At 44.4% G+C, this 13,960-nt stretch overlaps 1 protein-coding gene across 1 annotated transcript in view; it reads left to right on the forward strand.

Annotated features, from left to right (window-relative positions):
• The window catches only part of dnah2 (dynein, axonemal, heavy chain 2), a 166,007-nt gene that overhangs the window by 104,599 nt on the left and 47,448 nt on the right, over positions 1-13,960 (forward strand). The window contains exons 46-55 of the mRNA XM_078533744.1: positions 1,359-1,463; positions 2,880-3,068; positions 3,547-3,632; positions 4,389-4,519; positions 5,437-5,583; positions 6,668-6,835; positions 8,036-8,196; positions 10,150-10,289; positions 11,463-11,595; positions 12,962-13,101. Of these exons, the coding sequence (XP_078389870.1) occupies positions 1,359-1,463; positions 2,880-3,068; positions 3,547-3,632; positions 4,389-4,519; positions 5,437-5,583; positions 6,668-6,835; positions 8,036-8,196; positions 10,150-10,289; positions 11,463-11,595; positions 12,962-13,101 (1,400 nt within the window). The remainder of the gene's footprint in view (positions 1-1,358; positions 1,464-2,879; positions 3,069-3,546; positions 3,633-4,388; positions 4,520-5,436; positions 5,584-6,667; positions 6,836-8,035; positions 8,197-10,149; positions 10,290-11,462; positions 11,596-12,961; positions 13,102-13,960) is intronic.

Below are 13,960 nucleotides of genomic sequence, written 5' to 3' on the forward strand. Positions count from 1 at the left end.
CTCCCCAGTGAGGTACTGAAGTCCCATTCTGCCCCTGTTTAGGCCACCCTCTGTGCTATTTGGCTGCGGGGCAGGCCGACACGGAGCAAGTCAGCTTCGCGCTAACTTTACTGGCGTTGGTGGTCAGAAAAGCTGTCCACGCCCCTGTACTATTCTGCCCGCAGTTACTGTTGTAATGTAGGAAAATGGCACACCAAGATCCCACAACCAGCAATGTGATATTGACCAGCTGAACTGTTGCTAGTGATGTGGTAAAGGGGAGAACTCTCCTGTCCTTCAAAATATTGCCAGGGGATCTTTCATTTCCACCTGAATGGTCACATGTGGCCTCGGTTTAACATCTCCTCCGAAAGTCGGCGTCCTCGATGGTGCGGTGCTCCCTCAGTACTGCCTCTCTGACAATACAGTGTTCCCTGAGTACTGACCTTCCAACAGTGCATCGCTCCATCAGTACTGACCCTCCAACAGTGCAGCAGCCCCTCAGTACTAACCCTCCGACAGTGCGACGCTCCCTCAGCGCTGACCTCCGACTGTGCAGCAGCCCCTCAGTACTGACCCTCCAACAGTGCAACAGCCCCTCAGTACTAACCCTCCGACAGTGCGACGCTCCCTCGGCGCTGACCTCCGACAGTGCAGCACTCCCTCAGTACTGACCCTCTGACAGTGCAGCACTCCCTCAGTACTGACCCTCTGACAGTGCAGTGCTCCCTCAGTATTGCGTGGCACTGTGTTAGGCAATGAGTTTGAAGTAAGGCAGGACTTAGCAGCAAACAAAAACAGAATTACCTGGAAAAACTCAGCAGGTCTGGCAGCATCGGCGGAGAAGAAAAGAGTTGACGTTTCGAGTCCTCATGACCCTTCGGCAGAACGCCAGTCAACTCTTTTCTTCTCTGCCGATGCTGCCAGACCTGCTGAGTTTTTCCAGGTAATTCTGTTTTTGTTTTGGATTTCCAGCATCCGCAGTAGTTTTTTGTTTTTAGCAGCAAACAGTCTACGGGGACTATTTAAAAAGAGTCCCTGCAAACTACAGCAAAAGTGATGGAAACTGGTGACTGTTTTCCAGTGTGATTTCTCCAGTGAATTTCTGTGTGTGGTGGATATTTACACATTGAAAATGATAAGTGTTAAATCAATCCCAGTCACTTACAGCAACGTGAGCAATAGGCGTGATTGACGGGGAATTAACCAATCATCAATATTCTGGCCAGGAACACTCTATGCAAACCTTCAGAAAGTAACTAATTGCCCAAAGTATCCCAAGGCATTTCATTGTGATAAAACACTATAGAAACATCAGATATTGTTTAGCATTTTACACCAAATCATATTTTTACAACCTGCAAATGTTTATCCTGCAGGACATGTTTCTAATGGGTGCAATGGGTCCCCCTGGAGGGGGAAGAACCATCATCTCACCTCGCCTTCAAAGCAGGTTTAACCTGATCAACATGACGTTTCCTGTGGTAGGTGGTTGTTTTTGGGGAGGGGTAATATGATTACAATCAGAACAAAAACCTGAAGTATATGAATGAACAAACAACCAACAAGTGAAGACTCTCTGCTCCATCCAGTTTATGTATCACAACATATACACTTCCCTTCATTGATCTTAAAAACTTCTCTAAATTCACCCCTAAGTCTACAGTTCTTTAAGGTGTAGTATCTCAGCTCTTTGAGCCTGTCTAGGTAATTAGGATGCTACAGTCTGGAGATGAACCTAATAGCCTTTCTCTACACCTTTTTTGAAACTTGTCACCAGCCATGTGAGGAAACCAAGATTGTGCATGTATTCCAACTGAAGCAAGAACCAAGCAAACAAAATAGTGTGGAAAAACTCAGCAGGTCTGACAGCATCTGCGGAGAGGAACACAGTTAATGTTTCGAGTCCGTATGACTCTTCAACAGAGTCATTCAGACTCGAAACGTTAACTGTGTTCCTCTCCGCAGATGCTGTCAGACCTGCTGAGTTGTTCCAGGTATTTTTGTTTTTGTTTTTGTTTTGGATTTCCAGCATCCACAGTTTTTTGCTTTTAAACAAAATAGTGTGCCTTGTCTTCCGGTGAATTGTCCTTTAAATATGACCTCGCACCTTATCCACCAGCCATCTCTTCACAGCATTGCTCATGAAACATTAGGGGTCTATGCGCCAGTATGCCCAGATCTCTTTCTCCACCAGCTGAAGGACTTCTCCCTGAACGCTGTATACGTGTCCTTGCCACGTGGCAAAATACTGCACTTTTCCAAGTTAAACGTCATTTGCCAGTTAAGAGCACAGCCCACCAGCGCATCTGGATCTGCCTGGAATAGTTGAGCATCCTGACTCTCGCACATATCTTGGTGTCATCTGCAAACCTGGAGCTCTTTACCCCCAATGCCTGCATGTAGATCATTAATGAGAACCTAAACAGTCCCCACAGCAATGCCTGTGCATCATGCTGGTGACCATTCTGTCCAGCAGATCCAGTTCATCTCCAACTGTTTTCTGCCCTTGAGCTTCCAGCTAGTTCAGTCCATCTCAGTAAATTGCCACTAAAACACCCAAGGCTTTGAGTTTGTAGACTGTATCAAAAGCTTTTTGGAAATCTGGATAGACCATTGCGATTCCCTCATCCTCTATCTTGACAGTTTCTTCAAAAAATTAGAAATCAAATTACTATAATGGGACTTCTTGTATTTTTTGAAGCCACTTTGAGTGTCCTTAAAACATCCCTCTCTAACTATCTAATCCCCTACTACATTCCTAGTCATTCCCTATTTAACAGCCTGCATTCACACGTATATGTTTACATATATTTCTCTATCCCGATTTTCTTGTTACCTTGCTTTGTGTTTTCATGTTCTTGGGTAGATTGATGTATGAATGTTTTCTGTCTCTGTAGACTTCCCAGATCAAGCGTATTTTCAGTACACTGATAAACCAGAAATTGCAGGACTTTGATGAGCAGATGAAGCCAATTGGCAATGTCATTACAGATGCCACCATCGAACTTTACAATGCAGTTGTTCAGAAATTCCTGCCTACACCCACCAAGATCCACTATCTCTTCAATCTCAGAGATATCTCCAAGGTACACTCTATTTTTTTGCCCATCACCCTTTCTCCCTGTCCTCTCTCTGTCTCTCTCATTCTCTTTCCCATTCTCCGTGCCTCTACCTCTCTCTTTCCTGTTGAGTTCCTCTACTAGTCTGTTTTCTGTCTCTTGCATTGTTTATCATATTATCTCTCTTCTATTTCTTATCTCTCATCTCTCTCCTATTCTCTTTTCTCTCACTTTCCTTTTCTCTGTTACTTGTTTCTCCTGTTCTCTATTCCCTAATTCACCTATCTCTCAAACTTTGCCTTCTTTTTCTTGTTTCCACCTATCAGATTCCTCTTCTAGAAATTATAGAATCAAACCACACAGAGGGAGGCCCTTCAGACCTTTGTGCCTGTTACAGCCCTTTGAAAGAGCTATCCAATTAGTCCCACTTGCCTCTGCTCTGCTCTTTCCCCATAATTTCCCCATAGCAGTACCTAATTTTGCTGCTGTTTTGATTATTTCACAGATCTTCCAAGGGATGCTTCGCGTGCACAAGGACTACCATGACACGAAAGCAAGTATCTCGCGGCTGTGGGTCCATGAGTGTTTCAGGTACCTCCTTTGTTTATTTGACCCCCATTTTTGTCCCAAATCTTTGCTGGGATATAGTTCTGTTGTTTTTGACATCCTTACCCCTCCAGTGCCTGTGGTGGTTCTTCACCCACAAATGTAGACCCCGAGTGTTGAGCTGTGTATTGGGTCAGGAGAGGGGCATCACATCCTATCCCTACAGGACCGTGATCAGGAGTAGGAAACCTAACATTTTTCTCCTTAATCGCCCATGAATACTGAGACCCTGGCTGCTTCCAGTACCTCACCATGAACCAGGAGGGTTGAATCAGGTACGTTCCTGGTTAACTATTGGTTTTATACCACACCACCTCTCCCCTCTTTGAAAGCTTCAATTTTTTAAAATCCTCCTTATGAAGTTCACATCACTGGCAAAATCAGCATTTATTTCCCCTCCTTTATTGCCCTCGAGAAGCTGGAGGTGGGTTTCTTGAAGACGACAGCATGTCCTATTGGGCACAGTCAGAGGGTAACTAAAAGTCAACCACGTTGTTATGGATCTGGGGTTATGGATAGCCCAGACTGAATAAGAACAACAGATTTGGTAGTTTCATGATCGCCATTGCTCATGCTAGCTTTTTATTCCAGTTTCATTGAATTAATTGAATTTTAATTCCCCAGATTTGAGCTCATGTCTCTGGATCATTAGTCCAGTCCTCTGGATTACCAGTCCAGTGTGCTACTGTATCTCCAACTTGATTGATTCCTGAGCTAACTTCTCTTGTCTCATTGATTCAGGGTATTTTCCGACCGGTTTGTGGAGCATAAAGACATGGAACTGTTTGTGACGCTACTGAATGAGAAATTGGGCACTTTCTTAGACATAACCTTCCACAGCCTCTGTCCAAATAAGCAGCCACCCATCTTTGGTAAGAACGGACGTACAAAATTTTAAAACAAAAATATAGACAAATAAAGAGTGCTTCCTCTGTCTCAGGGGTTCGATGCAATTTCCTCCTTGCTCATGATTTGAAATTAGGTGCACTGATATGCCGTGCCATCACTTGTGATGTATAGGTGCTTTGGCAGATCCATGCTTAACTTGGTCTGTCCCTTTTAAAGTTACTGTCCAGCTAATCCCTAAGGATGCATCGTCTAATAGGTATATCCTATTGGGAAGAGACCAGGTTGTCAAGCTCAGGATGGCTACCTTTACTGCTATTTTGTGATCAGCTGGTGGGTTGTGTGATATGTCATTTAACCTACAAGAGACAAATATAATTCCTACTTTGCAAGGGTAACAAAGTGCGAAGCTTTAAGGTGTGTCACTTGGAGTTGTGATGGACAAATGCTCAAAGACTGATATTGGATCAATATCAGGACAGTGATTTTTAAAAAAATTATATAAATATTTCAATCGGTGACTTTGAGACAATGCTGCCACAGTCACTGGCTGATAAATTTAGGGATTAACTGAGCCATTAAGCCTCGATATGACGGGCAAAACTTCTGACCACCTGCCATATTAGGATAGGGAAGAAATTAAGTGTCCTTTACCCAGACCTAAAGCGAGTGATAGGCCTACCCCATGGCAAATAATTGGCCCAACTCCTGCTTGAAGCCTCATGGCATCATTAGTCTGAGGTGGTCATCTCTGGCCTTGGAATCACCTACAACTTATGGGGCAAGCTTCTCGCATTTACTTAGCTGCAGGTGCGCTTCTCCCAATCCCACGTTAAACAAAAGCACACCACCTCCTCTCCTGATCCCTGGCCCTCTCTCCGCAGGCAGCTCTCCTACAAGTGAACCCTGGGTTAACTGGGGTCTTTCTCTTTTTTTTTGCTAGGTGACTTCATGCGAGGAGATGTATATGAAGACCTAACAAACTTCAAGGTCTTGAAAACGTACATGGAGCACCAGCTGAATGAGTATAACTCTACCCCTGGGGTGGTGCCAATGAGCCTCGTCCTGTTCAAAGATGCTATCGAACATGGTAACCATTATAAAATTACTCCAACACCTTGCATCACTTTATATACTGTTCTTCTCGTTGTTACACTATTGGCTTGTTCATAAGCATGATGTCCTAAGGAGTGGGGAAGGACCATTAATCCCATTTGTTTTCCATCAATTAGCCCTACCAGCCTTCTCACCATAGGGAAGCTTTCTTCATTGTTCTATGGGTTATGAAATTATAAAAATCACATTCATGATCTTGCACGGAAAAGATCTCCAGTTCTCTGCAGAGCTTATTTGTAGAGTTTGTTTCAGGAACCAGTTCCACATCTGTGTTGTTCTTTGGTGGAAAAGCTTCCTTATTTACTGCCAACTTGTGATATCAATATGTCACGCTTTAAGACCGGGTATTGCTGCGGGAGGTGACCTTGGGGAGGGTGAATAGGGTTTTGGGGGTTGGTGGGGGTGGTGCGTCTGCCTAGGCAGGGAGCACTCAGGAGGTATCCTGCTTTGTACAGTTGAGTTGGTTTACTCCAGGGGTTCCTAAACTGTGGGCTCTGACTCCCTCGAGGGCCGTGAGCTCCAAGGCAGCAATGGCTGCCATGGAGCTCGGACTGAACACTAGCAGCTGTGAGACCCCTTTAAATCCACACGTTTTTTTTCTATTGGTTGGCGTGGCCTAATGGACAGATCTTTGAAGCCCAATTGCTGCTGAGAATAAGCTTGTGAAAAGGCACAAGGTTTATTTAAAAAAAAACCTTGTAGTTTAGACAGTCCCACCACACTGAACTTCTGACCCTGCTCAGGAGCTAACCCTACCCCCCACCCACTCCCCTCAGGAGCTGAGGTCATCCCCACCCCACCAGGTGAGTCTGAGGCATCAAAATGGGATCACACCAGGAAAAGGATTGTGAAGCACTGGTTTATTCTATCATAAAAGCCTCTCTTGCTGACCTTTTGTGTCTAATGGAGGGATTGGCTGTAACAGTCTCCTGGTCATGTTAGCCCTGAGTTAGGGGATCCGAATTGCCACACAATGCCCTAACAGGATGGGCCGTTACCTCTCTGGTAAACGTCAGCCACTCTGCTTGAATTTGTGCCCTTCGCTTTTCCTTCCTCAGTGACGAGGATTGTCCGTGTGATCAGTCAGCCTCGTGGGAACATGCTGTTGGTTGGGATAGGGGGCAGTGGACGACAGAGTCTGTCTCAGCTATCCGCCTTCATCTCTGACTACAACACCTACCAAATTGAAGTTACCAAGGTCTACCGCAAGCTGGAGTTTAGAGACGGTAGGTCTGAGCCTAGCTGTTGTTTTAATATATTAATCGCCTTCCTGTCCTCAGCCATTGAATCTTAATTCAGCTCATTTCTCTTTTGAAAGTGTCTGTCATAGCTTCCCCCAGAGCTTTGTGACTTAATGTACCAAACAACATGATACTGAGCCATTCGGGTTAAACACATCTTAACATGCACTGTGTCAGTCAATCTCAGCTGAACAAAGATGGTAATTGTGACCATGGCGTTCTTGGACTGTCAGGGTCCTGGCTCCTGGTCACTGCTTAGTGACGATTACAGCATGTTGGTTAAACAAGATTGAGTTCAAACAGCAACCTGCACTTATATAGTGCCTTTAATGTCTCAAAACACTACAGGGACATAGTCAGGCAAAAATCGACCCCAAGCCACTCAAGGAGATATTAGCGCAACAGCTTAGTCAAAGAGGTAGGTTTTGAAGATCCTCTTAAAGGAGGAAGGAGAGGATTAGGGAAGGAATTCTAAAGCTTAGGGCCTGGATAAGCAAAGGCAGAGCTGTCAGTAATAGGATGAAGGAAGTGGGAGATTGAAATGAGGCCAGAATCAGAGTAACACAGCAATCTCGGAGGGTTGTAAGTCTGTAGGAGATCACAAAAATAGAGAGGAGGAAGCCGTGAAGAGATTTTCGAAAAGTCTAAGTTAATGTTCGGGGAGAGGGGTAGAGTTGGTGGCTAGAGAATACAGTTTGTGGTGGAGACCAAGACTTTAGTCTACCCAGTGCTTAATTGGACAAAATGTCAGCTCATCTAGAGCCGGAGGCTGGAAGAGCAGCCTGAGAACAGAGCAGCTGTGGAGACATGAGAGAAGTAGCATTGAGACAGAACTGGGTATTATCAGCGCAGATGCAGAACTTGACATGTTTTTGGATAATCTCAACAAGAAGCAGTGTTTAGATGGGAAACAGGAGGGGGCCAAGGATAGATCCTCGGGGGACTCTAGAAATAGCGGTGCAAGATTGGGGAGAGGAGCAGGAGGTTCTCTACCACATTTGGATGGGAGAGAGTGGTGCCCTCCATGGTCTAGCTCACACTAGAGATTGGTCGCTTGGGCGAGGCAGTAGATGGCGCCTGGCACCTCATAGCTCAAGGAGAAGAAATGGGAACTGAGGAAGATATTAAGTATTTATTTTAAAAAAATAATGCTTCTGTTGACTGAACTCAACTGTACATTTGTAGACCTGAAGAAAATCTACCGCGAGGCAGGAGTTGAAAATAACCCGACAATGTTCCTGTTTACGGACACCCAGTTAGTTGAAGAGTCCTTCTTAGAAGATATTAATAACATCCTGAGCTCCGGGGAAGTTCCAAACCTGTTCAAAGCAGACGAGTTTGAAGAGGTGCGTAATTGGTCCCAGATGTAAAGCCAGTTGTTTTAAGCCACTGTCTTCCTGTACTCCACATAGTGATATTCAACCCTCAATACACAGCCAAACAAACTCTACATTGGTGAAAAATTGGCAATATGACTGTAAACCAATAGTCTAAAACAATGCATTTTGGGATCCATTGTTCTATTTAGAATGTTTAATCAATTTCTTGTAGTGTGAAAGAAAGAAAGAAAATGCTATTTTACAGCGTCATTCACCACCTCAACACTCCAAAGGGTTTCACAGCCAATTAAGTACTTTGAACGGATTGGCACTTTTGTAACACAGCAAACGCTTAATGAGAATGCTAATTAGCCATGATGAATACACCAGCTCATCATTGAGAAAGTTTACCAGTTAATGAAGTGGGGCGTGAGTGAGGACCAAAATTCTTTCTCGCCCACACTCCATCACTGTTGGTAGCCAACCTTTTAGGTTGGGTACCTTTCTCAACCCTGTCAGAAACTGGTACAGGTGCCACAATGAACTGTAACTGAAATGTGTCTATTAAAATAACGTTCTGAGGCTGTTCATACAGGACACTGAGTGAGGCTGAAAAATAAGGGAGTTGGAAGAAAGACTTTCATTTCTATCACACCTTACACAGCTGCAGGATGTCCAAAGTGCTTTTCAGCCAATGATTTACTTTGTATGAACATGGTCACTGTTTCAATGTAGGAAATGTGACAGCCAATTTGCATAACATCCCACAAAAGCGCAATATAATATCACTGATAATAACTGAAGGATAAATATTTGCCCATGACACAGGGAGAACTCCTCTTCTTTGAAATAGTGGCCATGGGATCTTTTACATTAACCTGAAAAAGGGCCTCAGTTTAACATCTCACCTGAAAGGCTCCCTCTCAAACAGGGCTGCCCGCTCTCTCAGTATTGTCCCTCCAATAGTGCTACTTTCTCTCAGTACTGACCCTCCGGCAGTGCTGTGAGCTCTCAGTACTGTCTCTCCATTAGTGCAGCACTCCCTCAGTACTGCCCCTCCAATAGTGCAGCGCTCCCTCGGTACTAATCCTCTGACAGTGAAGTGCCCCCACAGTATTGACCCTCTGACAGTGTGGTACCCCCTCAGTACTGACCCTCCGACAGTGCGGCACTCCCTCAGTCCTGACCCTCCGACAGTACGGCACTCCCTCAGTCCTGACTCTCCGACAGTGAGGCACTCCCTCAGTATTGACCCTCCCTCCGACATTGTGTGCTTCTAAACTACAGACTAGCTAAGCTAACAGTTCCTGCCTGCTTTACATTTTCAGGTCATTAGCAGAGTGAAATTCTTTGTGCTGATAATTTTCACAAACTGTGAGAATCCATTACAAAAACAAAAATACCTGGAAAAACTCAGCAGGTCTGTCAGCATCTGCGGAGAGGAACACAGTTAACGTTTCGAGTCCGTATGACTCGAACTAAGGAAAAATAGAAAAGAGGTGAAATATAAGCTGGTTTAAGGGGGGGTGGGACAGGTAGAGCTGGATAGAGGGCCACTGGCCACTCTATTTTTCCTTAGTTCTGTTGAAGAGTCATCCGGACTCGAAACATTAACTGTGTTCCTCTCCGCTGATGCTGTCAGACCTGCTGAGTTTTTCCAGGTATTTTTGTTTTGTTTTGGATTTCCAGCATCTGCAGTTTTTTGCTTTTATCTTATGTGAGAATCCATTGTTCTATTCAGAATCTTTTAGCAATCTTCAAGTGTGGGGCAAAGTGAAAAACCTGTGACTGCATCTTCCTTGAAAATATTGACAGGAGCAATGTGGATTCCACCAGTTTGGAGGTTTGGTGTCACTCTCTGCTAGTCTGGGTTTATCAGGGCACAAGGAAGTTGCTTTGGATCACAGCTTGCTCTAACCAGGGAGCCACTGAAGCAACGTAGGACATGGTGCCGTTATTAATCATTCTTTCCATTCCCAGATTAAAAACGCATTGTTAGATGCAGCAAAGGAAGAGTCTATATCTGAAACAAATGAAAATATCTTCAATTTTCTAATGGAAAGAGTACGTAATAACCTTCATGTTGTGCTGTGCATGAGTCCTATCGGAGACCCTTTCAGGTAAGGTGCTGTCAATGAGATCGTTTTATAGGAGGCCAAAGATACTTGTGTTATTTCTGCTCTGAAGACCTGTATTCAGCATCAACCATGTAGCAATGGTTTAAGTCCAGAGTGCTAGTGGGGAGGGCCCAGTGAATTGCAGTGTCTTTGATTTGTTGTTTAAGATCGATAAGCTCATGATATTGTCAAGTTATTGTCCATACGTCTTTCCCCTTTTTAGTTCTCCGTTTTCATGGCCTGATGCCCTATGCTTTGCTCCATTGTGCAGTTTTTCACCACAATCCTACGTAGTTGAGTTTGCCCAATTTAGATTAAAGCTGTCTGCACTTCCCTCCTCATGTTTCTCCTCACCTGTACCAATCAGGTTTCCTAGTCCTCCTTGCAACCTGTCTGGACCTTGCCATGAGTGCATCAGATAGAATGATCTTCACCACCAGGAGTCTGCATCTTCATTTCAGCCAGTAAAGATGACTCTGTTTGGTGGTACCTTGCTCCACCGGTGTGTAGATTCACATGGGCTCAGCTGCTGGCATAGCACTGGAATGATTCACTCAAAGCTTAGTCCAAGCTCAAGCAGGCTGCATGTACCTAGATGAAGAGAATCTTCGTAGGGAAGTCGAGTCGGTACTAAAGGAGCTTCAGTGTATTTTAGTTTCTCGTGATGCTCTTAATTCTCTGGCTGAGGCTGCCCAATTTGGCAGAACTGGGAATCCAGTCAGAAAATACAGAAAACTGTGTCACCCCCCCCACCCCCCCAAACAACCTGTCAATTAGCCCACAACACAAAAGGAGATCATTTTGGGCTTTGAATGATGTTGCCTAATGAGTGGCATTGATTCACCCGTCTGTTATAGATCTCTCCTGATTTCTACTTCCTTTGAAGAATTGATAGCTGCCATTTTGCAATGCCAGTCACAGCCAAAGTTACCTTCCAAGAATGATCGACGTATGAATCGGGGTTACAACAATGGAAGTGAAATCCTCTTGAGTCATTTAAGGCATAGGTAGCTGCTGCACAAAGGAGGCGGTGTTTGGGGGTGTCTTGGTGCTTGAGCTATTTTAGGTCAAATGACTTTCTTCAATTATGACTTGTGATTTTCACTGCAGCACAGAATTTTTAAACTGGAGTAAGTTGCCCAAGGACATTTTGTTTTCCCTTTAACTGTTTTAAAGGAATCATGTACGCCAGTACCCAGCACTGGTGAACTGTACCACCATTGACTGGTTCTCCGAATGGCCAAAGGATGCCTTGCTCGAAGTGGCCGAGCGATACCTGATGAATGTGGATCTTGGAGGTTCGGAGGAGGTAAGGAGTTATTCAGGTCAAAATGAACTGTGACCACTTGTGCTGAGGATGAATGGTAGAGCATCCAGTCAGTCTGAATGATGATGAACCGTACTGGTGGCAGATCTAGTTTCTAACCTGAGACCAGCTCGGGACAGCGGTGGGGCTCGACAATTCACCTGGCCCCAATATTCCCTCAAATACACCTTGTTGCTGCTCGGCAACCTGGTTGGGAGCTTTGGCTGATTTTTCCCCTTCCCTAGTGCAGGGTTTCTGCAGCCAATTGTGGTAGCCGTACTGCTGCTGAGACCAAGATCAACTGTCTTAACATTGACCAGCAATCGAACCTAAGATTTTCCTGACCTATAAGATCAGTTTTACTCTTCTACCAACTCAGATACCAGGTGAGCTAGCTTGAAAGTTATGCATGTGTCTTTCATTTTTACACATATCTTCTTATTAGCTGAAACATTATAATGATCAGGAAAGGCTGGACTCCTTTATTTAGGTCTTTAAAACTCTGCAGGGATTTGATAGTGTAGATGCACAGATGATATTTCCACTGGTGGGGGAGACCAAGATCAAAGGGCCATAAATGTAGGATGATCAATAACAATTCCAATTAGGAAACCAGGAGAACCTTCAGAAAAATAGTGAGAATAAGGAACTCGCTACCACAGGGAATAGTTGAGGTGAGTAGTCGAGATACTTTTAAGGGGAAGCTGGATAAACATGAGGGAGAAAGGAATAGAAGGATATGCTGATAGGGTGAGATGGAGAGGGGGTGGGAGGAGGCTCATGTGGAGCATAAAGAAACGCGGAGACCAGTGGGGCTGAATGGCCTGTTTCTGTACCGTAAGCACGATGTAATTCCCTAAAAGAGACATTAAAAAAAGAGACTCGAGAGCTACATGAGGGCAGGTTGTCAAGTTTGTGCCCATGGCTGACATTTACTGGGTGACTTTTGTCATCTGCCCAGCCCCTCATGCAGCATTTGGTGCAGCTCTTATTTAACAAATGGGGAAAGGGGCAGGAAGAACAAAGATTACATTCCAAATAATAGTCTCAAAATGAAGGACCCAGGCTGATAGTGCAAGATGCCAAACAGCATCGAGGCTGAAACAAAATAGAGATGAAGTGAAGTAAATTGAGGAGTATTTATGTGGTGACATCAAACTCAAAAACAGATTGGAAAACTGAGGGAGGCAATTTCTGCTATGTTGGGATTCTGGGGAAGAATGAATGAGTGGGCGATGGAGAAATAAGTCTTGATTGAGTCGCACTGAGGATGCAGGGAGAAGCCAGAATTTAAAAAGTGAAATAGTTGCACAGCAGAATATATAATCACCTTGGTTCTCATTGCCAACAGTTCCTTCCCTTGTTCTAGCTACGCAGTAACTTGGCGCACATCTTTGTGACAATGCATCGTTCAGTGACAACGTATTCTGAAAAAATGTTGCTGGAACTGCGGAGGCACAATTACGTCACCCCAACCAACTATCTGGAGCTGGTGTCCGGTTACAAAAAGTGAGTGTCAGTGGGTGATATGAACTCACACTTTATTCTCCTAATGTCATAATTAATGCCAAGCAACATGTAAGGGACGACTATAATCTAGTACTGAATGAACGGGATTATTTGTTTATTTTGCATCTTTACACACTTTTTCATTGAGGTATAGTGGGGAAGTATCGGAAGGATTAGTGGGTTCACTATCAACCTGTTGAACTGCATTATGAACACTCCTGTGGCCAACAAGTGCTGGAGTGGGACTTGAACCCAGAGCTTCTCGCTGCTATTTTAACAGACAAAACTAACCTGTTTATTTTAAACAACTGTGTTAGGCATTGGTGCGTTTATTATCGTGCTGGTTTTTGAAGACTGGCTGTTTCTATTGAAGAGTTTGGACGGCTGATCTAGCAGAGGTTGATTGCCACAAATTGTGACTGCACCGCAGTATCACCTTTGTCTTGGTTCAATCCACCCCAGCCCGATGAGATAAGCTTCCTCTGTCTCACAAAGGTCACCTATGAATTTTTGTTTAATTCACTCACCGGATGTGGGCATCGCTGGCCAGGCCAGCATTTATTGTCCATCCCTCATTGTTCTTGAGAAGGTGGTGGTGAACTGCCTTCTTGAATACAACTGAATGGCTTGCTAGGCCATTTCCAAGGGCACTTAAAAGTCAGCCACATTGCTATGGGTCTGGAGTCACATGTAGGCCAGACCGGGGTAAGTATGGCAGATTTCCTCATTAAAGGACATTAGTAAACCAGGTGGGTTTTTACAGCAATCTGGTAATTTCGTAGTCACCTTTGCTGATACTATTTTTTTAATTCCACATTTTATTTAATTAATTGAATTTAAATTCCCCAGTTGTTGTGCT

This window comes from Cetorhinus maximus, chromosome 34 (assembly GCF_964194155.1).
Source record: "Cetorhinus maximus chromosome 34, sCetMax3.hap1.1, whole genome shotgun sequence".
NCBI classification, from domain to species: domain Eukaryota; kingdom Metazoa; phylum Chordata; class Chondrichthyes; order Lamniformes; family Cetorhinidae; genus Cetorhinus; species Cetorhinus maximus.